This window comes from Lycorma delicatula, chromosome 13 (assembly GCF_047948215.1).
Source record: "Lycorma delicatula isolate Av1 chromosome 13, ASM4794821v1, whole genome shotgun sequence".
In the NCBI taxonomy this organism is placed as follows: Eukaryota; Metazoa; Arthropoda; class Insecta; order Hemiptera; family Fulgoridae; genus Lycorma; species Lycorma delicatula.
Genome location: NC_134467.1, coordinates 17,370,139 through 17,397,409, shown reverse-complemented (window position 1 = coordinate 17,397,409; position 27,271 = coordinate 17,370,139). Strand labels below are relative to the sequence as shown.

Sequence of the window (27,271 nt, the reverse complement as noted above, 5' to 3'; positions counted from 1 at the left end):
CTTATTTATCAGGAAAAGTAAGACCTTATGAAGGAAGCCACCTTCCAGATTAGGCCACTTCCGAGGAACTACAAATCTTATATTTGTATATTGTAGGCAGGACTTGTCACATTTTAATAAATTATTATCTTCATACAGTTATCCTCACAAAGCTGAGCAAGATCTTTTCACATGACTGATATCGTTGGTTTTTTCAGATGGACCACAAATCATCATAAGGTTTTTCTGAGGACTAGTAATTCTGGTCTCATGAGAACCAGGGAAACACAAAACCACTTCTACAGTGCTCACACATGCAGAGGCTAGAGCTAATTACAACATAGGATACGATTTGTAAGACGTCACAATACCATCAAGTGTAAGCTTAGAAACAGTGGAAGATGTTATATTACAGAGTAAGGGTATATGTTGTAATTTCTGTAGTGTTTGTGTACTGAGTAAAAGGTTCAGCAGCTCGATGTGGTAGGAAGAGAAGCTGCAGAGACTAGAACAGTCCAGTTTTATGTCCCAAGGCTTATATGAATACATTGGAGGTGTATTTCAACCCAGTTTACATATTTGTATATTGCTTAATAATAGTTACATTAAAGTGACGAATGATGCTCACATATAAAGCTTAGTTTGTATATGGAAGATTAATACTGAAATAGATATAGTTATGATTCATTGTATGGAAAGGAATACGATCCATCAAGTCGACAGTGTTAAGGTGAGATTTTGTACATCAATGTCTTGTAATATAATGAATGCATGTGGATATAAAACCAAGTTTGTCAGTGACAAGCTTAAAACTTAGGATTATAAACTTAGTATCTGACTAGAGAAGTGTAATATTTTCTTAAAAAATACGAATAAAAAGCTTAAATTTATGAAGGTTATTTTTTTCAAGGTCCGATCAGTCACGAAATTAAAACCACAGTGAAAATAAAAATTTTTTTATTTGTAACAAGTACTTAAATAGTTACACTATTTCTCTACATAGTCGCCACTCCGATTTAGACATTTGTCGTAGCGTGGTACCAACTTTCCAATACCCTCGTCATAGAACGGAGCCACCTGTGTTTTCCTTGAAATTTCAGGAAACGAATCACTCAATACAGAAACTGTGAACCGACGATTTTCTTGAATTGCCTCATCCACTCGCTCAACGAGATCATCGGTTGACACTCGTTTCCTTCCCTGACCACCAGCATCATGAACATCTGCATGTCCTGCTTTAAAGTTCCTGCACCAATGTTGCAGTTTGCTATCACTGATTGAAGTTTCACCGTACACATTACTTATTCATTGATGAATTTCAGCCGCATTACACTCCTCAGCCTGAAGAAATCGAATTACCGCACGCACTTCAGACTTGGATAGATGCTATTGTTGTAGACATGTTTACGTGCTAGCTGCATGTTCAGAACTAAACGAAGTGATGCGGCTTGATTGAAGGCCATACTAGAGACGCTAGTATCATCCAATTCATCCAATTTTTGCGCAGGTTTTTATTTTGCGACCTTGAAAAAAAATAGCCCTCGTAATTACATTGTGAAACTAGACAGACATTGTAAATAGACTAATATCATCTATAGATTGTATTCAAGAATTAAAGCATAAATTGTATAATTATCTATTTATAAATGATAATATAATAAACTGTAATAAAAAATGTATTTATTATTTAATTCTTTATTGAGTTATACCTTACAATATCATATGGGATTAACACTTAAATAATAATCAATAATCTTTTTTAAAAATTATACCAACTTAAAAATGTTAATTCAACAAATAAATACAATAGTAACAAATTTCATGCATATAAATAAGCAGTACTCTCTAATGTAACAAAAAATAAAGCAATGACGTAGTAAGAATCACATTTTCAAAAAAAAGAAAAATAATTGTTTTTTTCAGTTGAACTTGTAATGGATTTGCTTCATATTTGTACTCTATAATAAATACTTGTACTTCTATAATACATAAATTCATAATTAATGCTTTTTGAAGTATTTTTTTTTTTTTTTGTATTTTCATATATTTATCTTGTTTATAATTTAAAAAAAAATATATTATAACTTCAATCATATCTAAATTTAACTTTTTTTATAATTAATTGTAATATTTTATGATTCTATTCTAATTAAGATTGTACCACTGTTTTTCTTGATTGATCTAGGCAAATTCTAGGACCGATCAAGTTTTATCAGTGGTAAAGCCCTACCAATACCTGATGAGGTCTATATTTATAATGCACAGAATTAAAAATTGATTTATTTATTTATTTAAAATTATACTTTTTTGCAAGTATTATTAAAATACAATTTCATCATTCATGACTAACCCTTTCTATAAAAACTTGCCTGAATTTTTAAAATCAAGTTTTTTTTTAAATCTACCCTATATTATTACATGATGATAGCTCAACACAATTTTTCACAAATCTAAAAATAATCTTACCTATAGTTTTAGTGTAAAATTGAGATAATATAAATCTATTATTAGCAATTACTTAAATGAAAAATTATATATATATTAATGTTTTCTCACAGAATTACAATAAAAAATTACTTTTTATAAATATTTCATTACTGTGAATGGTAGAATGAAATACATGTTTCCTTAAAGTACTTATAAATAAATACTAAAACTACAAGACTTTGGACAAAAGTTACGTAAATTATTTTTTTGTATGAACATTATTAACATGTCTCTTTAAATATAAATTGCAACTAAAAGACTTTGAACAATGTTTACAATCATATTTTATCTCATTATGTACAATATTAATATGTCTCTTTAAATTATAAGTTAAACCAAATGACTTTTGGCAAATGTCACAAACATAACTTTTATCTTTGGTATGGATATTTTTAACATGTTTCTTTAAATCAGAACTATTTTTTAAAACTTTTTGACAAAAGTCACAAACATAACTTTTACCTATGGTATGAACATTTTTAACATGTCTCCTTAAATTTGAACTATTATTAAAAACTTTTTCACAAAAGTTACAAACATAAGTTCTCTCTCTAGTATGGATATTACAATGCGTGCGTACACTAGAAGATGAATTAAAAGACTTATGACAAAAGTTACAAACATAATTTTTCTCTTCATTATGAATATTAATATGCTTACATAAATTATAAATAGAATAAAAATATTTATGACAAACGTTACATACATATTTTTTCTCTTTAGTATGAGTATTTATGTGATTATTTAAATATCTACCAAATTTAAAAGACTTTTGACATACTTTATTATCTTTAGTATGCTTATTAAGGTGTTTTTGTAAATTATAATTATTAATAAAAGATTTTGAACAAAAGTTACAGTCATATTTTTTTTCATTCACGTCAATGTTACCGTGCTCACTTAAACAATTTTCTGTTCTTTCCTGGATGGTTCCTTCATCCTATTAAATAAAATAAAAAATGTTTAAAAATTCAACTGTACATTACATATAAGTATATAATTCAGTCTGAACTACCAAAAATACCTCTACAGACAGTTTATAGATAACAATTTAACACATGGAAATGTATACAAGAAATTATAAAACACTTGACAAAACAGTTCTCATGTTTTCATGGTTGGTTATCAAAACTATTCGTTATCAAATACTTTATTGAAAACAACTGTTTACCAAATAGTCAATAACTATTACACAACTGTCTGAAATTGTGGTTATTTTTTGAAAATTATTATTTTTTTTTGAGAGATAGATATTAATATAGAAGAGGGAAAAAATGGAAAACAGTGGAATATAGATATGGAAATATTTAATAACAGCATCAATCAAGGGTAAAATATTATCATTACAAAGCACAAAATTATTAATTTCATAGAAGTGAATAACAAATTGATTAAGAGTATAAGCATACTAATTTGCAAGCATAAAATGCTTGAAAGAATAAACAAAAAGGACATCTTAAAAAGTCATTTGGGTTTGCAAAAAAAAGTGTTTGATAAAAATTTTCAATAATGTTGAACAGGTCAATGATTGAGGAAAGGCGGCGCGATACTAAGTAGAGTTTTTTGACACCTTCCTCCATTTGAAGGATATATGAATTGTGTATAAGGATCCTGAATAAAAATGTAATCTTATGCGCAAAATAGTGTTTTGATTAGCATTCTTGTGTTTTTTTTTTTTTTTATTGAAATGCATCAAACTAAACTCTAAAAATATTCAGACTTCAGAATTGTGAGTGGTTTGTCGGATTAGCTGATCAGATGATATATGTATTATACATGAGAGAAAAAAAAGGAATAGTATAATATTAATAGCTGTATTTCCATAGCATTTATGTAAATAAAATGTCTATACAACAACATATGGTATTCTCAGCCATGTTTCTGAGGTCGAATAATATGTTTTACCTCAAACTAATTATGCTTAAAAAATTCAGCAATTTATTTGTAGTTCACTTTTAAGTACAGCACTGATAAAAATGAAATAAAAACACATCCTGTCAAGTATTTTTCCTAATTTATTAGTAGTAATATTTACACTACATAGTGGATTAAACTTTCATTCAACAATTTACCTACTACATAAAATTTATTTTTATTTCAATAAAGGATAGTTTTTATTAATTCTACATGAAACTCTATGGACAATTCCATCTCTAACTCTACGCAAAAAAAAATAAAATCAAAGCAAATCCGGTTAAGTATTTTTTATGTTTTATTTAATATTGTTGTACGCAGCTGGATCAGGATATTGATAGATTGACAATTAAACATATTTATATAATTATAATTTCTTTGTTTAAGAACATAAGTAAAACAAGACAATTCAATAATAATAATAATAATAATAATAATAATAATAATAATAATAATAATAATAATAATAAACAAATAATAATAATAAATGTCAATAATATAATAATAATAAAAAACAGAGATTACATACTAAACAGAATTTAAAATAATCATCAGGATTTATTTACAGGTAGTTAATATTGAAAACTAAAATTCAATCCCATTGACAAAATACATTAGCATGACCGCTTTTAACAACTAGTCTTGTATTATAACAACAATAGTACAATAGATAAGAAAAGTATAAAGTTCTTTCACTACAACTACCTTTACTGTTCACAAATAAAACTGCCCTATAGTTTTATAAATGAATTAAATATTTTATCATTTTCATTTGTTTTAATGTACATGAACAATTTCTTGTTTTTATGTACTGGGATTACATGTGACATCACCTAAATTGCTCGAAATTGTATGCACTACAAATTTGAACCTTCATGACCTTTTCGCAGGATACTCTCACTTCAAATTCACATAATAACTCCTGGCTTAGAACTCTCTCGTGGAACTCTATCAAAGCATTCTCTCACAGACTGTCAGTTGGTCTTTCCCAAAGTATTTATACTCCTATCCCCTTTTGATCTGCAGGACCGAACCCAACTCTAAGCATGAGAATTATCGTCCACCCTCACATTTTCCCATGAGATTCCTACTCTGGTCGGTAACCCTTATCATGGAACATCTCTTTACGTGAGTCAGCAGGCAGTATTAAAAAGGATGATTGTTAAACAGACTTGTTAGCTTTACTGAAATAGTTTCTTTAAGCACCTTTCTGAATTTCTCCCATTATTATAAACCACCTTCTTCTTAATTGGCAGAAATCTGTTACTCAGGTCTGTTATACCAGTCTTGTTACAATATTTATATTGAACAGTGTTCAAGTATATAACCATGCTTTTTCAAACCAGAAATTTATTTTCAAATTAGTCATCATTCTTTTTTTTTTTACATAAAAACAAAATTACATGCAAGTATGACTTTATGGTCCACAATATTTTGTGGATTAAACTTTCATTTGATAATTAGCTTATTACATAAAGTTTCTTTTTTATTTCAATATAAGACACATTTGACATTTGCATTAATTCTACATGGAACTCTGTGGACTATGCTATCTTCAATTTATGCAAAACATGAAATCAAAACAAATGAAAAATTACAAAATGAAGCACTTTAGGCCAAGTCTATATGAACTTTTTCCATTATTTTCATGAGTAGAATAGGTTATGAAAGTCCTGGAATGTTTCATTTTCATGATACATTCTGTACATGAACCTAATGACAAGGCAATTATATTTAATTTTAATCAATATTCTTTCAAATTTATAGTGTTCAATGATTATAAAAAATTTAAAAGTTGAATGCACAAATTCTTTAATAACATGCTCTCTACTTGATGAAATAATTTTAATCATTTACTGTGTAATACATAAATATAAATAATTGAACAAAATAAGAACACAATATAACTGTATAAGGACTATCCGGAAAGTAATGTCATACACTTTATTGTGAAGCGACTGTACGTTGCAGCGCTCTATCATCCACTGGGATCGATGGTGGTGTACGTTAACTACAGAGTGAGTGCTTGCTCAGTTGTCTGAGCTTTTGGAGGTGAGGGACGGGCGATTTCATAAACATCTGTTTCATCTTTTGTACAAGTCGTGATGCAGCACTCACTGGAACAAAGATATGCGATCAAATTTTGTGTGAAACTTGGCAAGTCTGCAGTTGAAACTTTTTCAATGGTTCAACAGGTGGTATTTTTCAATGGTTCAAGTCTACAGATGGCACAAGGTGTTTTTGGAAGGCTTTGAAGTGGTCGATGATGAAGCATGTGCTAGATGCCTGTCAACCTCCTCAAAGAAAGAAAATGTGACATGTGAAAGAACTTTTGCAAACAGACCGTCAAAAGAGTGTTCGTTTAATGGCTGACATGTTAAATATTCCAAAAACTATTGTCTACGAGATTGTGACCAAGGATCTGCACATGAGAAAGTGTGCATGAAGCCTGTCCCAAGAATTCTGATGATCAAAAATCTCGCCATGTGGAAATTTGTCATGACGTTTTTGAATGTGTGAAAACTGATTCTCACTTTTTGGACAACGTTATCACCAGGTGATGAAATATGGATAGTCCAGTACGACTCCGAAACAATGAGGCAAAATACCAAATGGCACACCTTAGTGTCCTCTCACCCCAAGAAGACTCGAATGAGCAAATCAAAGATCAAGATCGTGTTTTTTGACATCATGGGGGCAATACTTTGAAAAGGTACAGGTATTATTCATTTTCTTATTATGTAAGTAAATATTTTATTTTCATACTTGTAGACATTAATTTTTTGACAGACCTTGCATTTACTACATTTAACTGATAATATTTATCTTAAAATTTAACTCACACAACTACGTAATTCGACCTCTTCTGTCTTAAACTTCTGTAAATACTCGTCATCTATATCAAGTTCCTCAGTTTTCACATTATCGTTAACCTGTGACAGAGCCTCAACATTTAATGAAATGTCCAGTTCCTGTGTCTATAAATAAAAATAGAAAAAAATTACTTAGAAACTAGGAAAACCATTTAACAAAGAACAATTTTAACTCACCTGCACATTTTTAACCTTCAAACATCCACACATGATAGTTTTTTTACCTCATAGAAAAAACAGACACCATAACACAAACAGCATGTCTATCCATCATTATTATAGCACAACATTCATAATCAGTAGCATTTAACATATCTCCTTAACTTTGCATGGAACAAAAATGAAGATATTAAAACGAAAATAAATAACTAAAGAAGTGAAACCACACAAAATTTCCACTCATCTTAGTAATATGAGGCTACCAGAACATTGATTTGCTCACGAGAAAATGAAGAAATAAAAGCTAACCTGACCTAAACAAAAATTAATGTTGCAGGTGGCCAGAATTTAATCAATATTCTTTCAAATTTATAGTGTTCAATGATTATAAAAAATTTTAAAGTTGAATGCACAAATTCTTTAATAACATGCTCTCTACTTGATGAAATAATTTTAATAATTTACTGTGTAATACATAAATATAAATAATTGAACAAAATAAGAACACAATATAACTGTATAAGGACTATCCGGAAAGTAATGTCATACACTTTATTGTGAAGCGACTGTACATTGCAGCGCTCTATCATCCACTGGGATCGATGGTGGTGTACGTTAACTACAGAGTGAGTGCTTGCTCAGTTGTCTGAGCTTTTGGAGGTGAGGGACGGGCGATTTCATAAACATCTGTTTCATCTTTTGTACAAGTCGTGATGCAGCACTCACTGGAACAAAGATATGCGATCAAATTTTGTGTGAAACTTGGCAAGTCTGCAGTTGAAACTTTTTCAATGGTTCAACAGGTGGTATTTTTCAATGGTTCAAGTCTACAGATGGCACAAGGTGTTTTTGGAAGGCTTTGAAGAGGTCGATGATGAAGCATGTGCTAGATGCCTGTCAACCTCCTCAAAGAAAGAAAATGTGACTCATGTGAAAGAACTTTTGCAAACAGATCGTCAAAAGAGTGTTCGTTTAATGGCTGACATGTTAAATATTCCAAAAACTATTGTCTACGAGATTGTGACCAAGGATCTGCACATGAGAAAGTGTGCATGAAGCCTGTCCCAAGAATTCTGATGATCAAAAATCTCGCCATGTGGAAATTTGTCATGACGTTTTTGAATGTGTGAAAACTGATCCTCACTTTTTGGACAACGTTATCACCACGTGATGAAATGTGGATAGTCCAGTACGACTCCGAAACAATGAGGCAAAATACCAAATGGCACACCTTAGTGTCCTCTCACCCCAAGAAGACTCGAATGAACAAATCAAAGATCAAGATCAAGCTCATGTTTTTTGACATCATGGGGGCAATACTTTGAAAAGGTACAGGTATTATTCATTTTCTTATTATGTAAATAAATATTTTATTTTCATACTTGTAGACATTAATTTTTTGACAGACCTTGCATTTGCTACATTTAACTGATAATATTTATCTTAAAATTTAACTCACACAACTAGGTAATTCGACCTCTTCTGTCTTAAACTTCTGTAAATACTCGTCATCTATATCAAGTTCCTCAGTTTTCACATTATCGTTAACCTGTGACAGAGCCTCAACATTTAATGAAATGTCCAGTTCCTGTGTCTATAAATAAAAATAGAAAAAAATTACTTAGAAACTAGGAAAACCATTTAACAAAGAACAATTTTAACTCACCTGCACATTTTTAACCTTCAAACATCCACACATGATAGTTTTTTTACCTCATAGAAAAAACAGACACCATAACACAAACAGCATGTCTATCCATCATTATTATAGCACAACATTCATAATCAGTAGCAGTTAACATATCTCCTTAACTTTGCATGGAACAAAAATGAAGATATTAAAACGAAAATAAATAACTAAAGAAGTGAAACCACACAAAATTTCCACTCATCTTAGTAATATGAGGCTACCAGAACATTGATTTGCTCATGAGAAAATTAAGAAATAAAAGCTAACCTGACCTAAACAAAAATTAATGTTGCAGGTGGCCAGAATGAAATGTCTTCTGTAAATGTCATTTCATGGTATACTTCCATCACAAAGGCCATATAGTAATATAGATGCCAAAGCTACATTAATGTAAATAGCCCTTTAAGTGAGGAACAATTTTTTTTTTTAATTTTGCTTTAGTAAAGTCATCTCCACATCAAACAGCCCCCTTCAATATAAAAAAAATTCTGAATTTTAGATCTCAGTCTATAACTTTAAAAGATTGTAGACATTGTCATGATACCTCTATATATGAGGTATCAACTTTCAAAAATTAAAAAAAAAAAAAAAATTAAAACTGAAGTAAGGTAAACAAAATAGGAAAAAGCATGCATATATTTCAATTTTAAGAGTTGCAGGTTAATTTTCTGGAACTTTTTATGTATTATCTATATGCGTTGTAAGTACATAGATATAGATTACTAAGTAACAAATTTACTTTAATAAGTTTTCTCTGAAATCCCTTTAAAGAAAATGAAAATTGATTTTATTGTAATATTCCCCACCCTCTTAACGAATTTTGAACAAATTTATATAATTTCCCAATAAATTTAATATAAATGCCCAATATGTAAAAATATTTGTGCCCAATTTGAAGAAAATCGGTTCGGTCAAACCTAAGGCCAAATGCAGTGTGACGTATGTACTACTTATGCAAACATACACACATCTGTTTTTTTGATTTAGATAGTACTAGTAGGACTATAAAAACAAAGATTTACAAAATACCAGATACTCCACTTTTTATATAACCACTTTCCCCTTTAACATAGCTATTCTAGCTGTGTTTGCAGAGAAAGTAAAAATTAAATCCTTCAGTGAGCTGACTGAAGTCTAACTCTAACCACTTTCCTTCATTTCTCTCTCCAACTACCCCACTTTTCCAATAAAGAAAGACCACATATACATTCATAGAAAATTATCCCAGAATGATAAATAGTATATTATTTTGCATTAATAAAAACTGACAAGATGCTCCAAATATTAAAAAAAAATTCAGAGGTTTATAAAGAAACCTATTTATTACATCTAACACTAATTTTTTAACACTAAGACCTTTTCCATTACTAGTAATAACAGATAAAGTATATTTATAATTTTTGCAGAGAGCTATTTCAGAAAACAAGTTTTCTATTTGAGGTTAACATATGATGTTCTGTTATTATAATCATCATTGTAAATTTCTTACTGTACTAAAAATAATACAAACAAAATAATAAATAAATCACATAATACTCAATACAGACTACAAGTTGAATCCACCGCCATGTGAATCGTACACAGATTAACATGTTCACACAAAATAATCTATAACTTATATTCTACTCATCAGAATTATATAAAACTGGTATCAAATTTAAGTCAAAATAACAATGAAAAATAATTTGCAATAAAACAAAACCGAAAAAAGTTTTTTTTTTTAACTCAACCAATTCCCCTTAAATTGATTTATATGAAACATTTTCGGTTCTAGTTAACTGCTGCACAAGCTTTAACATGTATCTAAAAATGTTTTCTCAAAAGTTAAAAAAATATTTTTCAAACAATTACGACACCAATGTTTAAAGATTTAATCCTTAAATTTTAATTTCATTATAACAAAAATTTTATTGTGTGATTTGTACTTAAAAACAAAAATTGAAAATCCACTGCCGTTATTTTGCCCAAACCATAAAATGTCATAAATTCTAATCAACATAAAGGTAATTTAAAAACATTTCTATGAATTTTCTGACCAGTCTGAAATTAAACAGAAATCATTTCTTATGTTAAAGTCATCAAACGAATGGATAGATTCAGAAAGAGCTATTATCTGCAGTGACCTACTGCCACTAGATATTATTGACAATTAACAACCCATAACATGTCAAAGTCTATAAATCAGAGTGCGTACTCTAAAACTATTCCAAGGACTAACATCTATAGAGTTGAAAATTAGTAAAATAACTTAATAATTCCATATGTTTTCAGCAAATTTGGTTCAAATTCTGAACCAATAAAGAAAGACCAAATCCATTTTGTCTATGTGAATTTTTTCAAGCCCAAATGTAGTCTTATATTATGTACTTTAGTAGAAATTAATTTTCTAACAAAGATTGCTGCAACGTGTCTGTCCCAATACTTTCATCTCATAACTATGTTTCTTCCACAGGATTTACTAATTTAAAGAAACAAAGAAAAATAAATTTTGCTGCTGATGTAAATATCCCCAAATTTTTAAACATGTCCATCTGACAGCTCTTCTTTCCCAGCCAAAACATATACCAATAGTTTATTAATAGAATATTAAACATATTTTGAGAATATTTTAAGTTAAGATTCAAAACATAAATAATCAGCCTTGCTAAATGACACAATTGCAATATTTACGTTACAAACTCTAATCTAAAATTGTGAAATATATTCTCATGGTTTGTTACCACACAATGGATTCACGAATGACATTTATAGTAAATATCGAATTTTCTTGCAAAAAAGTCAAGGACTAATTCAAAAACAATTATAAATTACCAAATGATGAATCATGTATTTTATTTACACATTTGGAATAATATAACTCTAAAATTTATAATCATTTTTACAACCAGCACAGTAAAGTAATTTTATCTAAATGCACTGAAGTGGTACATTTAATACATAAATACATTTTCATCTCACACTCATCAATAAATAATTAATCTTTAATCACTAATTGGGATTAAATTTCCAGTTCTCTGTTTAACAGTAATTTAAATTAGAAGTTGTTTTTAAATTGTAATTAAGCCTAAATCATGATTCCAAATGAGGAATACCAATTACATTGTTGGAATTATGTTAAAAAGTAATATTAGCTTCATTCTCATTCAAAAAATAACATTTTTCTCAGTTGCTGCATTCCTCATTTTATTTAGTCTATGTGCAACTTTACTTTCTGCATTACATAAGTTACCTATTCTTACAGTCCCTGACATTCAATGTCAATCAGTAATAAATAAACGTAAAGTAAAACAATTTGTACCTTACCAATTCATTTTTAATTTTCAAATTTTCCGATTTAATAAAGTTGCTTTCTTCAAATGCAAGAGGATCTGTTTCTACATCATCATAATTAACATCAAGGGGATAGTTTATCATTTGTGATGAATCAAATTCCTGAAACATAAAACCACAGATTTATGCTACAGAGTTAACAACATGTAAAATTTAATGTATTTCACTTAAAAAAATTAAAGAAAACTTACATCTTCAAACATAGTACAATTTTCACTCATATGATGTGGTAAAAACAAAGATACAATTTCTTCCATTTTATTTTCTTCAGGGTCAAATTTAATGTCATTAATATTGGACATAGTTTGGTAAATAGAAGTGTAATTTAAAGACGCACTCATTATCTAGAAGCAAAAATTAAAATATCTGACTTTAATTATTTAAAACAATATAATATTTGTAAACTTTAAAATCATGTTCATTAAAAATGTTTATAATATATAACAATAAATAAGTTTTTAATTATCATTTGTATGGAAGCTCTTTGAAATATATTTCTATTTTAAAACAGGTGGATGAAACTTATACATTCATATGTTTTCTGTTTTGAAAATCAGGGTCCCCATTACCAGTCTAAGCGGGCAATATTTTAATTACTTACAATGTTCCAATAACTATTACAGTACACTTAGATAATGTAATACCATTCTAAGGGGAAATATCTGTTATTTAAACTATACTATTCCAGTATCCTAGGCTATTTTGTTAAATTAATTATTACTACTTTATGTTAAATATAAATCAAAATGTTAATTCAATGCACAGAAATTGTCTATTATTATGAACAATTCTTTTTTTCATTATTTACAACAATTTTGAAGGTTGGAAAGATATAACCAATCTTACTTACTATTAGTATGTCTGATGAGAAAGTCAGTGTTTAACTATAAATGACCTTTTATGGCCTGCTGCATGGTAACCGTTTTGAAATTACAGTGTAATGCAGTGATTCCCAAACAGTGCGCCGCGGCATCTTCACAAAAGCACCGCTTAATATTGTAAAAGCTTCACAATTAATTGAACCAAGACATTTACATTTGGCCTAAATAAACAAAAAACGAAGTGAAAAGCAAAAAATTATCTAATTTTTTTGTGTGGTTTGTTTTTACTTGACTTATAAAAGTAAAGTCGCCGGCGCAGAATGTTCTAGCGAACGCGAGACGGCAACACTGCGCCTTCTCGATCGAGCCATATTATCGCACTAGACACGTTGAGTGTGTAGATCCTCGCCGTAGATTTGGACTGTTCTGAAGATCTTGCGCAAAGCATATAAGAAAGCGTTCCCGGCTCTACTTAGTCGGTTTATAATATAATTCTAGTGAAATTAAACTCAGCGCTTCAAATAAATTATCAGTGATATAAATTAATTCATGTAGTATAGTTAGTGTGATATTATTTCTTGTTTATTGTCTTTGATAAATAGTTTTGTGATTTTTTGCTATTGCATTTTTAATGATGGACCGATTTTTGAACAGTAATAAACATAATAGTGCAGATATAGAAAGTATGTCTTCAACCAGTGGCACGACTGTGAAGAAACGAAAATATCGTAAATATGATGACTGTAATTTGGAGACCACAATGTGAATTGTGTATTAAAGTTTTGGCAACGGAGTGTATGCTTCCAAGTAAGTTGAAGCACCATTTAGAAGCTAATCACCGCAGCGTGGTTGGCAAACCTTGTAATTTTTTGCCAGGAAGTTAAAAGAACTGAAACAAGAAAAATATAAATTTTTTAAGACTGCATCAGTACCAAACAATGCTTTGCTAGCATCTTTTAAGGTGGCTTACAGAATCCCCAAATAAAAGAAGCTTCATACCATCGCAGAAGAACTTATTCTACCAGGTGCTGTAGATATGGTGAACATCACGGTTGGTGATGTGCATCTCTCCAATAACACAAGTCGGAGAATACAACATGTGGCGGAAGATATCAACGATCAATTAATTGTAAAAATAAAATGAGTGGGATTTGGATTGGAGCTAGTAGATGAGGCTATGGATGATAACAATAAGGATGCTCATTTGATATGCTGTGTATGGTTTATAGATGGAAAAAATATTAAAGAAGACCTTCTCTGTTTTGTAAAAATATCATAGCAGGAGCGAAGGCTTAGGACCTGTTCGAGATTCTTGATACATTCATATTTGAAAATAATTTGAATTGGCCTAAGTACGTTGGTGTCTGTACTGATTGAGCTCGTTACATGTCTGGCTGCTACAGAGGATTACAGGTACTTATTAGAAGCAAATCATGAAATGCACTGTGGACCCATTGGATTATTCTTACGTCAAAGCATCTGAGTCCTGCACTTAATCACATGTTAAAATGTGTGGTGAATTGGTAAATTTTATAAAATCTTGTCCATTGAAAGCAAGGCTTTTTAAAAAAAACTATATGATATGAGAGCCGAACAATCGTCTTTGTTGTACTATAGCAGTGCATGATGGCTCTCTGGTGGTAATGTTTTATCACCTACCTTTGAATTGGGCTATGTAATTTTTATTTTTCTTAAAGAGGAAGGATACAAAGATGCAGAAGATTTTGATGATGCCGATTTTTTAATAAAACTGACATATTTGAAAAGGTGAATTCCCTTAATCTCTCAACTTAAAGATTCAACTTTATTGGGAATTTTCTCATAGAAATTAGAGAGTTAGGTAAATAAACCACTGCACCAATCTTTTACCTTGAGAAAATATGAATAATTGCTTTTTGTTTCATCCTTCCAAGACCAATATTTTTTAGTTATGATTTTTTCCATAAACTTTTACAATCAAAAAAATAGGTATGCGCACCGTAACAAAAATGGTCACCACAGGTTAACTGCCTAAACAAATAAATTGTTTTAAGGTCTTAGACATGCATGAAACAAGCGGGTAAGTTTCAATTTTTTTTTAATTCGTCGAGCAACCACCCTTGGTTCACTTCAAATGGATTGAGCCTCTAACTGATCAGCTGCATCACAATAAATGCAATTGGCAAAGTTTTTCCTTCATCAAATAATTCATTCCAACAAAAGAAATTTTATGTACTCACTTATAGGTAAACGCACAAGAGAAAATTAGAGAATTTTTTAGAAACAGAGATGCTGATATTGCTTTCAAATCTGCTAATATAATATAAATATTGCTTATGTAATATAATATGATATTACTTTATATCTGATCTCTATGTAAATTTATTTATTTATTTTTTTTTTATCGTCAGTCATTTGACTGGTTTGACGCAGCTCTCCAAGATTCCCTATGTAGTGCTAGTCGTTTCATTTCGGTATACCCACTACATCCTACATCCCTAACAATTTGTTTTACATATTCCAAACATTGCCTGACTACACAATATTCCCTTTTACCTGTCCCTCCAATATTAAAGCGACTATTCCAGGATGCCTTAATATGTGGCCTATAAGCCTGTCTCTTCTTTTAAGTATATTTTTCCAAATGCTTCTTTCTTCATCTATGTGCCGCAACACCTCTTCATTTGTCACATTATCCACTCATCTGATTTTTAACATTCTCCTATAGCACCACATTTCAAAAGCTTCTAATCTTTTCTTTTCAGGTACTCCGATTGTCCAAGTTTTACTTTATATAAAGCTACGCTTCAAACAAATACTTACAAAAATATGTTTCCTGATTTGTAAATTAATTTCTGACGAAAACAAATTATATTTCTTACTGAAGGCTCATTTCACTTGTGCTATTCAGCATTTTATATCGCTCCTGCTTTGTCCATCTTTAGTAATTCTATTTCCCAAATAACAAAATTCTTCTACCTCCATAATCTTTTCTCCTCCTATTTTCACATTCAGTGGTCCATCTTTGTTATTTCTACTACATTTCATTACTTTTGTTTTAATCTTGTTTATTTTCACGCGATAGTTCTTGCGTAGGACTTCATCTATGCCATTCATTCTTTCTTCTAAATCCTTTTTACTCTCGGCTAGAATTACTATATCATCAGCAAATCGTAGCATCTTTATCTTTTCACCTTGTACTGTTACTCCAAATCTAAATTGTTCTTTAACATCATTAACTGCTAGTTCCATGTAAAGATTAAAAAGTAACGGAGATAGGGAACATCCTCCTCGGACTCCCTTTCTTATTACGGCTTCTTTCTTATGTTCTTCAATTATTACTGTTGCTGTTTGGTTCCTGTACATGTTAGCAACTGTTCTTCTATCTCTGTATTTGAACCCTAATTGTTTTAAAATGCTGAACATTTTATTCCAGTCTATGTTATCGAATGCCTTTTCTAGGTATATAAACGCCAAGTATGTTGGTTTGTTTTTCTTTAATCTTCCTTCTACTATTAATATGAGGCCTAAAATCGCTTCCTTTGCCCCTACACTTTTTCTGAAACCAAATTGGTCTTCTCCTAACACTTCTTCCACTCTCCTCTCAATTCTTCAGTATAGAATTCTAGTTAAGATTTTTGATGCATGACTAGTTAAACTAATTGTTCTGTATTCTTCACATTTATCTGCTCCTGCTTTCTTTGGTATCATTACTATAACACTTTTTTTGAAGTCTGACGGAACTTCCCCTTTTTCATAAATATTACACACCAGTTTGTATAATCTATCAATCGCTTCCTCACCTGCACTTCGCAGTAATTCTACAGGTATTCTATCTATTCCGCCTTTCTGCCATTCAAATCTTTTAATGCTCTCTTACATTCAGATCTCAGTATTGTTTCTCCCATTTCATCCTCTTCAACTTCCTCTTCTTCCTTTTCACCATTTTCTAATTCATTTCCTCTGAATAACTCTTCAATATATTCCACCCATCTATCGACTTTACCTTTCGTATTATAAATCAGTATACCATCTTTGTTTAACACATTATTGTATTTTAATTTATGTACCCCAAAATTTTCCTTAACTTTCCTGTATGCTCCTTCTATTTTACCAATGTTCATTTCTCTTTCCACTTCTGAACACTTTTCTTTAATCCACTCTTCTTTCGCTAGTTTGTACTTCCTGTTTATAGTATTTCTTAACTGTCGTTACTTCCTTTTACTTTCTTCATCACTAGCATTCTTATATTTTCTACGTTCATCCATCAGCTGTAATATATCATCTGAAACCCAAGGTTTTCTACCAGTTCTCTTTGTTCCGCCTAAGTTCGCTTCTGCTGATTTAAGAATTTCCTTTTTAACATTCTCTCATTCTTCTTCTACATTTTCTACCTTATCTATTTTACTCAAACCTCTTGCGATGTCCTCAAAAATCTTCTTTACCTCCTCTTCCTCAAGCTTCTCTAAATTCCACCAATTCATCTGTCACTTTTCTTCAGTTTTTTAAACTCCAATCTACATTTCATTATCACTAAATTATGGTCGTTATCAATGTCTGCTCCAGGGTAAATTTATTAAGGATCACAAAAATTAAACTTGTACACTTAAAAAATTGGAAGTTAACAAACTTGAATGTGGTTCCTCTGATAAAGTCTGTATTGGACATTTTGCAAAACTTATAAAAAGGACCACAAATCTTGTTCATCCATTAGTAAGAGGGTTCCTAATTTTTTTGTCATTTAATTGACGAGAATAAAGTTTTTTATCGTAATTTCAAAGTAATTTAGGTTGAGAACAAAGCTTTGAAACTGAACCGTTTAGTCATTGGAAATAATTAAAGTGAAAAATTCCAATTTACTTTTAAATGATCAATTGGACTTTATATTGTTCACCGTTCCAAAACAATAAAGATAATTTTGCTCTTTATCTTTGAGCATTTTATCTCTTTTGGTTTTTGTATTTACCTTTTTCATTGTACATACTTTAGTATTCCATTAGTAACATCTGAATAAGGTGTGTATCATAACAGCAGTTGTGATTCTTTAAATAATTTTGTGAAAATCATTTAACATATTTGTTTATTTTCATTTGTTAATGTTAAATAAATCATGTACTACTTCATTACGAACACTTAAACTTAAACTAGAAGTTCAGAATATTATTTATACAAACAAAAAGTGTCACCTATTAAAATTCAAAATTAAATAAAGTGAGTTAGGTTAGAATATACGTAATCTACAGAACAATTTCTTCCTTTTCAAATCAGTTTCAAAAAACCTACATTTGATACACTGCAAAAGTTGTTCACCTAAACCACTTACATTTCATATTTGATAATAAGTGTTTTTACTACTTTCAAGGAATAGTGTATTATATTTTAAGGTATTCTTTGGGGTTTCATTAAAGCATGCAGGTCAGCAAATTTTCACAACACAACATAGATAATAAACCGTCTAACAAAATATATTTAAATACTTTGATAAGTAAGCTGCAATTGCAGGAAATATAATAAAAGTTACGCTATTAATATGCAAAGTATAGGACTGAATTTAGCATTGAAAAGCAATTTTTTCCATTTAAATTCAAAATACTGTAAATTACTTACGTTAGACAAAAAAAATTTAGGTAAAACATTCACACTGCAATGCAACAAAAATTCAAACAGCAGTCAAAACCCGGTCCTCCTCACAAACGCGTTTTAACAATCAACAATCCATAAAATGGACCGTTTAGTTTGCTGGTACCAACACACGCATTCATTTTAATATAAATAAAAAAATGATAATCTAAAAAAAACAACGTTGTATACAAAATTACTAAATAAAATAAATAAAAAATAAAAAAATAATAATACTCAAGAAGATTTTTTGTTAAGTATTAAAATAAAGTATAGTTTCATCAGTAGTAACTCAATAGCGCTGGTTTTAAAAAAATGACATCAAATCAAGCGTTGTATTACTGTTATGTAATGTTAATTACTGTATTGTTTCAGTAACATTTAAAACAAAGAAACCTTAATGTTTCGCATTCAGGAAAACGGTTCTTTTTCCCGAAGCGGGTTCCACTTTTTTCTCAAAAATTACTATAAAAACACCCATTTTTATATTTATATAACAATAACAAAATAACATTTTTACCGAAAAATGACCAATTTTCTATATCAACAATCAGTTTTATATTATTCTTTTATATATATTTTTTTTATTTTTTCTCGTCAATTTTATTTAAACATGGTTTTTCAAATGTACCTTAGATACGTCCAATATAATTGCTTATGCCGGCCTCCGTGGCGTGAGTGGTAGCGTCTCGACCTTTCACCGGGAGGTCCAAGGTTCAAATCCCGGTCAGGCATGGCATCTTTGACACACTCTACAAAGCATTCATCTCATCCTCTGCGGAAAAAAAATTGCTTAACTGCGGACCCGGAGGTTGAACAGAAAAATATATATATAATTATTTATAAATATAAATAGTGAATGTAATCTAACAAAAAGCCTACCCTTGAATAACAAAGTTAGCGAGCGTAGGTTAAGTTTGGTTAGATTATATTTATAATTTTTTCTATAAATACCTAGAAGTACCCACTTACCAAAAAAATTAAAAAAAAACAACAAAATGTATAACATTAATTAAAAATTTTTAAATAATTAACACACTGACAAACAAAACTTGTAAAGGGTAAATATGAGTTCAAAATCCGATCAGGCTTAGAATCTTATCACATCTACATAATTAATTTATTTGTAAGCATATCTGCTCCTCTAGCAGTTTGCACCGAGGAGGAATGAGTATTGATCAGATTTCTCTGGTCAAAGGGTGTGAAAGGCACTGAAATTCATTGCTGACTTTTAATTACAATACAGGGACAGTGCTTTATTTTGTATAATGAGAGTCTGTCAACCTCCACCACAAATGAGATTTAGCCAGCTCAAGAGATGGTTTTGGTGAATAGGCAAGTTACCATTGATAAGGTAGCATCTTTGTACGTCATTTATGGTTCTGCCCATCAAATCGTTCACGAGTTCAGATTCCATAAACTCTGCACATGATGGGTACAAAGACAGCTTACTGCAAAACACAAGCTCAAATGTGTTGACGTCTACAAACGTTTACTTGATCGCTTCAACAAGGAATTTCACAGTACTACAACAACCTTCCTACAGTCCAGATCTTGCTCCCTCTTACTTTCATCTGTTTGAGCTGCTCTAGGATCCTTTATGAGGTCATCGATTTTCCACTGACTTGGGATGTATACGGACAATGCAAAAGTGACTTCGCAACCAACCTTCTTCTTGGAAGGAATACGTAAGCTTGTGGCCTGCTGGACCAAGTTCATTGACAAGGGAAGAGATAATGTAGAAAAATGATATACATGTTGAATCCCTACCTTTGTGTAAATACATTATACAGTAAGGAACAAATTAATCCAAACAAAGGGAATTTTCATTCTGTGGCATACTGCTTGCCATTTGGTGTTTCAGATTATGTTGTTAGTTCATATACAAACAGAGTTAGCAGTTTTTGTGCTTTTATAGTTCATTGTAAATTAGTTTTTGGTGACCTTGTGAGTTTCTGTTATAAGTCTGTTATTTGTTTCTAGCTTAATATAATGGATGTAACTCCACGAAAGTGGTCAAAAATTATTCCTGTCCCAACACACAGAAATGACTTGCCAGTGAGTGTAGTGTGGGGTTAGGTATAAATGAAATTGTGAAAAGGTTTGAGAAAACAGGTTCCATCGCTCCAGAGAGAAAAGAAAAATGTGGATGGTAAAAGAAAACTATGCCTACACAGGATCGATTACTGATTCAAAAAAGCAAAATTAATCCACAATTGCCAGCTGTTGATCATAACAGGAACTTGAGTACCAGTGGGACTAATTTTTCTGATATGACAGTTCTTAGAAGATTGTTGGTAGTGGGAAGGACTGCTTCGAAATCTAAAAAGAAGCAGTTATTGATACAGGTAATGAAAATAAAAAGACATCAATGGGAAAAGGAACCTAAAGAATGGACAATTGAGATGTGGAAAAAAATTATTTTTTCAGATAAGACTCGTTTCTTTGTCCAAGGGGAGAGAGTAGATTACATTTATAAGTCAGCAGATGAGAAGATTATATCAGCACACCTGCAACAAGCTCCCAAACACTCAGCAAAAAAGATGTTTTACACATGAAGAGTCAGGAGCACTTATGCCTGTGGATAGAATGATGAAATCTGGTTGATATATTAACATATCCCAAAGAAAATAGTCCCACTTATACAGAAGATCCTAGAACTCATTTTTCAACAAGACCTTGTACCATGTCACACATCAAAGAAAGCAACTTCTTCAAAAAGCAAAAAATTTGATTCCACTCATGGCCAGGGAACTCCCCTGACCTGAATCCCATTGAAAATGTAGTATGGGTCGTACTAAAAAGAAGATGGGAAAATGAATTGTAGCACAAAAACTGACCTTATTAGTTTTGTGATACAGGTTTGGTTTCGAGTTGAAGAAATCAAACATCATTGTTCTACCTTAGTGGAATCAACACCAAAGAGGATTAATGAGATATCATAAACAAAGGACACATAAAATGTTTAATTTGAGCAAGTTTGACTATTAAACATTTTTTCTTTTGAAAATAAAATTTTCTGTTAAAAATATTGTGTTTGGATTAATTTGTTTGCCACTGTACAGCAAAGTGTAGGTATTTTTTGACTCGCTTGTATAAATACATTCATATATCAATATACATTCATTATCTATATATATATATATATAAAAATCAATGTTTGTTTGTCTGTCTGTTCCTACTTAACTTGAGATCTACCGGGCAGATTTGTCTAAAGTTTTGCACACCTACTCTTTGAAGCCCTGCGGTGAACATAGGCTAATGTTTTTGAACCTCTGACAACAAAATTTAAAACACTTTATTTCTTCCTTAAAGCTTATTTAATTTTCAAAATGACTTTCATTTTCAAGAAAAATTTAATTTTTAGCTAACATTTTTTTGAATCGATTAATTTTTAAAAGGGATGAGGTTTTAACGTACAGTTATTCCGTACGTAAGTTTCAATCGATTTAGCGCACATGCATATGTAATTTTTACGATTCATTCATTTACAATTTTTTACAGCCGTTTAAAAACATAAATAAATAGCCGCTTTTGTTTATCATGTGTGCGTTACTAATTTAAAGTGTGTAAAGTATTTAACTGCGATCTTTTAAATTCTATGATCTTTTTTCAAAATATCATACCACGCCTAATACATTCTTCGATCGGGAGAAATACAAAAAAAGCACGTATGATGAAAACTGTTCGTGCGGCAGACTGAAGACGAAAAACAGTCGAGATTGAAAAGTGATCGAATACACACAGCCCGATCCCGTTCGACTGAAACAACTGAGCGAAGGGAAATTCGTTTAGAAAGCGACAGAATACGCACAGATCAATCCCGCTCGACTGAAACAACTGAGCAATGGGAAATGCTATATGCCACCGTTACTGTATGTGTATTTTAAACTCTTTGGTTTATTTAGAAAAATCATTTTAACATCTATTTTCAATATTAATAAAGACTATATAGTAATAAATTTAAGTAGAATAGAAGGCTTTAACTTGCTGTGATCATGTGTAATCTAAATTCAGTTTTTATCTAATTTGAAAATCCATCATCAGTACGTACTTAATAAATAGTAAAAAAAAAACTAACATAAATAAATAAAAAATTACAAAATAATAATTAAGGGTCACTTTCTCCATCTCAGTTACTTAAAAGTTAACTTTAGTTAAAATTGTAACTTGTTTTCTTCAAATGAATTATTTTCTAATATAATTGTTTTGCATAATCATTTATTTGTGCGATGGTTTTGTTAATTATATATTTTTGTAGACTTTTTACTTAAAAAAAAAACACAAGTATATTAATTTAAGTATTTACTATTTAATTTCTTTCTTTTATGTGCAAATTCCTAATTACTATGGAATAATTCATCAAGATGAAATTGAGGGAAATGAAGATGAAAAAAACGTTAGTAACTCAATTGTAATTGCACATCTCTTGACACAACATAAAAATGCCTCTTTCATGAGAAAGTAAATATGGTTTTTACCGAAAGGCCTGTTTTCCAAATTGTATTGATACCATTTTTACTCGTGTAAAAATAAACCTGGTGTTGAAGCTAAAACATTTGAAATCATAAGTAATTTTCTTATTAAATATACAAACTGCAATTAAAATTTATTGATTTGGGTTATTACAGCTGCTGGCATGACTTAACTCATAACTCCTTAACTTTTAATTCATCAAAAATTAGGATATAGAATATGAGGCTGGTAAATATTTGACGTCTGTATAAGACAAGTAATTTTTTGTAACTAAATTCCTGATAACACTATTAGAACTGCGTATGTGACCGCAGAAGAAAATCTTTTCAGTCCCTTACTAGAACAAGAAACTCTATTGAAAGAAGGTATGGGTATAGAAAAAAAATTTCCAGTTTAAGCAACAGGAATAAGACTAAATATTAAGAAAATTGAAAGCCTAATCATGGAAACTGTAAAACACTGCATATACAGAAAGCGACAATTCGCTGCCTACCACAGGAAAATTACAATTAATGTAACTTATATTTTCATCAACAATGAATAATGTACAGCTGGTAAGACTATAAAACACTTTTAGATGTGGCCAAATAATTAAAGAGTAATTTTGTAGTTCAGTACAATGAATGAAAGAGCGAAGAGTACGGTTAATTTTTTTATGTAATACTGTACTACAATAGAACAAAGACAAATAATTCAATCAATACACAACAAAGATTGATCACAGAGCTTCCTCAATATATGTCATCTGCTCTTCTCTATCACCAAGTTGAATTAAATACCTCACACATTTCAAACATTTACTTACCATTGTTGGAACATCTCTGCCCAAACCCCTCAATCACTCTTCAGGCAATATTTGACAGTTTGGTATTAAAATCCTCAATTAGTCTTCTTGTTATTTCATTAGCAACCCAGAGTTCTAGAAAATCTCTTTCCAATGAACTACTTACTGCCACTAAGGTAAACTGGCACCACATCCTCTACTAAGGTACACCGACACTAGAAACTAATGCCACTGAAAAAGTATAATAATTATAAATGTTTTGTCAGTAGCACTAATTTCTCCCCTAAATACTGAAGTTCACAAAAACTTTAATCATTAATCGGCCACAGGCTCTGCCATAACCAGAAAACTTATCATGTATCCAAGCTATTTTATACTAGGAATAAATTTATCATAAACTTCACACTATTTACTCTCTTTCAACATGTAAAAAATATCATGTTTCAAGATCATCCAACCTCGCTTTAGTTAACATATTTTCTTTTCATAAGCACTGAACTAAAATATACTGCAAATTTCAGAGCACAAGGTAGTAGTATTTTAAGTAGATAAAGTACGAGGGATATCTTTTAAGTAAAGACCGCTGGGAAATTCCTCTCCTTAAGGTTGACGAACCTGAGTCGTTCATGACCACGCTAGTAATGTGCACCCGGCATTGTCGTATCTTTGATTACATGTGAGTTATTACATTATAAAATGAATAGGAAAATCAATGTTGCCACCGACTGTGAAATACACGGAGTCGTATGTTTTTTAAACCATCAAAATGTTAAGCCAGCTGAAATTCATAGGCAGTTGGTTGCTATGTATGGTGATCATGTAATGAATGAAATAAAAGTCCAAAAATGGTGTGAAAGGTTTAGAAATAATAGAATTAATTTGCATGATGAAGAACGTTCAGGGAGGTTCTCAATAATCAGACTAGTTTAAACAGGTCAATGATGAAATCAGAAAAGATGGCCCTTCTTTTTCCTGATATTTCAAGAGCTGTTACAGATCACATTGTTCAAGACAATGCTGCATGATAATGCATGTCCACATGTTGCCGGTCCGACACACATGATTTACTGAGGACATTCGAATGGGAAATTTACGATCACCCACCATATAGTCCGGACTTAGCTCCTTCTGATTACCATTTGTTTCAGAAATTGAAAGAATTTTTGAATGGTAAGCAATTTGTGAGTGATGATGAATTTAAAAATGCTGTTAATCAGTAAGAGGTGAGGTCCGATAACACCAGGTGGTGTTAGTAAAAACCCATCGGGTTGGTCTAGTGGTTAACGCGTCTTCCCAAATCAGCTGATTTGGAAGTTGAGAGTTACAGCGTTCAAGTCCTAGTAAAGCCAGTTATTTTTACACGGATTTGAATACTAGATTGTGGATACCGGTGTTCTTTGGTGGTTGGGTTTCAATTAACCACACATCTCAGGAATAGTCGAACTGAGAATGTACAAGACTACACTTCATTTACACTCATACATATCATCCTCTGAAGAATTATCTAAATGGTAGTTACTGGAGGCTAAACAGGAAAAAGAAAAAAAAAAGGTGGTGTTAGTATTAACAACTACGTTAATCAGTGGCTAAATAGACTGGCAGAGGGTATATTGAAGCTGGTGTATTGCTAAAATAAATGTTTTAATTCAAGTGGTGATTATATAGACAAGTAGTATAAGGTATGTTTACAAGATATAAAAAATATTTATTATGTTTTCAGAAAAAGTCTTACAATGAATGAAATGGTCTTTACTTTAGAGATAACCTCTCACTCATATTTCTCAATAAATACTTTTGTGATCATATAAAAATACTGGAAGCATGGCTTCCAGTAATTCTCCACTTTGACTTATGGGGTTATGTTTTGAAGACTGCAAACCACTCTCCAGTGAACCTTTTGAACATCCTTGTTTATCACCTTACAAACTTTGTAACAACACTAATTTATCCATTTAAAATTCACAATAATTGGTAAATAAATTTAAAAAAATAAACTTTTGTAAAGAAAAACTATTTGTATAAATAGTCTAAATATAGGAGACCAGAATCAATGTACATTCAAAAAAAAATCTCCATATAAGCAAATAAAAACACGGCTAATTAAATGCAACAGATAAGAGAGCCAACAAACAATACATTCATCTGTTTACTACCATGGGTATTATTCAACCTCTACACTATACTTACCATGTATGAATGTGTTGCACAATTCCTTGATATTTATCACCCGCCAAGTTTTTAACTTCATCAATTAACTCTCAACTCAAACAAGTTTATAACCATTCTAGCAGATTTGTCTTCCTGTTATTACCTCTAGTGCTGCTCAGATATTGAACGTTGAATTGAACAATTCATGTTAGGTGTGGTTGCATATTTGTTAAATATGGTTTGTAAATATGATGTTAATTGTATTTACAAATATAGCAATGTAATCCTATGGTAATGGCAGAATTATATCTACACAATTCTGCAGGGGCCGTATCAGATTGATATGGTATAACTGCCACAGGTTCTTCAGTAGACTTTAATAATATACCTTGTTCATTTGGTAATCCTGTTAAATGAATATTATGTACAACATTATCAGAACATAGTCGGAAAGGAAACGTTACGTAAAATTATAAAAGATCTACAAATATTTATGATGAACAATTCAAATAATTCCTGTCAATATATTGAATATAAATACAGGCCTCAAATTTGTGTTTTAATACCAGTAAATGCATATCCTCCTTTGAAGAAACCAATGTTTATTAGTGAATTTTTATTTGATGCTAGCATAAGACAGGACTAAAGATTGTAAAGTAGAGAGTTGGAAATGCTTAAAGCTTCAATATACTCTACACATACTATAAGTACATCAAACATTTTTTTCCTGGGCGCAAAACAAGGTATCGTAATCAGCGACTGGACACAAAATTAAAAATCAAACAGAAGTTTTTGCATGCAGTTTGTCCTCGCTCTGAGGAATAGTAATTTTGGTCCCACGAGTACCGGGGAAATACAAGACCACATCTGCAGAGCCCAAGTATACAGAGACTAGAGCTAAATACAACTGGGTTTACCCAGTTGCCCAGAGGATATTGTTTTGAGACTCACTACATCCACCCACTGGCGGGATAGTTTCCACCTTGGGATATGATTGCATTTTGTAAGGTGT

The 27,271-nt window shown here is 30.8% G+C and overlaps 1 protein-coding gene across 1 annotated transcript; it reads right to left on the bottom strand.

Moving 5' to 3' along the window:
* Window positions 1–932: 932 nt before the first annotated feature.
* LOC142333923 (uncharacterized) lies at window positions 933–24,251 on the bottom strand. The gene is made up of 6 exons (XM_075381541.1): window positions 24,133–24,251; window positions 19,483–19,648; window positions 12,406–12,534; window positions 8,872–9,006; window positions 7,224–7,358; window positions 933–1,502 (listed from the first exon to the last, which is right to left on the bottom strand). The coding sequence occupies exons 3-6, from the start codon at window positions 12,514–12,516 to the stop codon at window positions 1,491–1,493; spliced, it is 393 nt and encodes a 130-aa protein (XP_075237656.1). The 5' UTR covers window positions 12,517–12,534; window positions 19,483–19,648; window positions 24,133–24,251; the 3' UTR covers window positions 933–1,490.
* Window positions 24,252–27,271: the final 3,020 nt, after the last annotated feature.

Excerpts from the sequence above, each read along its gene's own strand:
- LOC142333923 (XM_075381541.1), bottom strand. The coding sequence starts at position 12,516 with ATGATAAACTATCCCCTTGATGTTAATTATGATGATGTAGAAACAGAT. Across the intron at positions 9,007-12,405 it reads TGAAAATTAAAAATGAATTG|ACACAGGAACTGGACATTTC; the intron begins GTAAGGTACAAA and ends TTTTATTTATAG. Across the intron at positions 7,359-8,871 it reads AGGTCGAATTACCTAGTTGT|ACACAGGAACTGGACATTTC; the intron begins GTGAGTTAAATT and ends TTTTATTTATAG.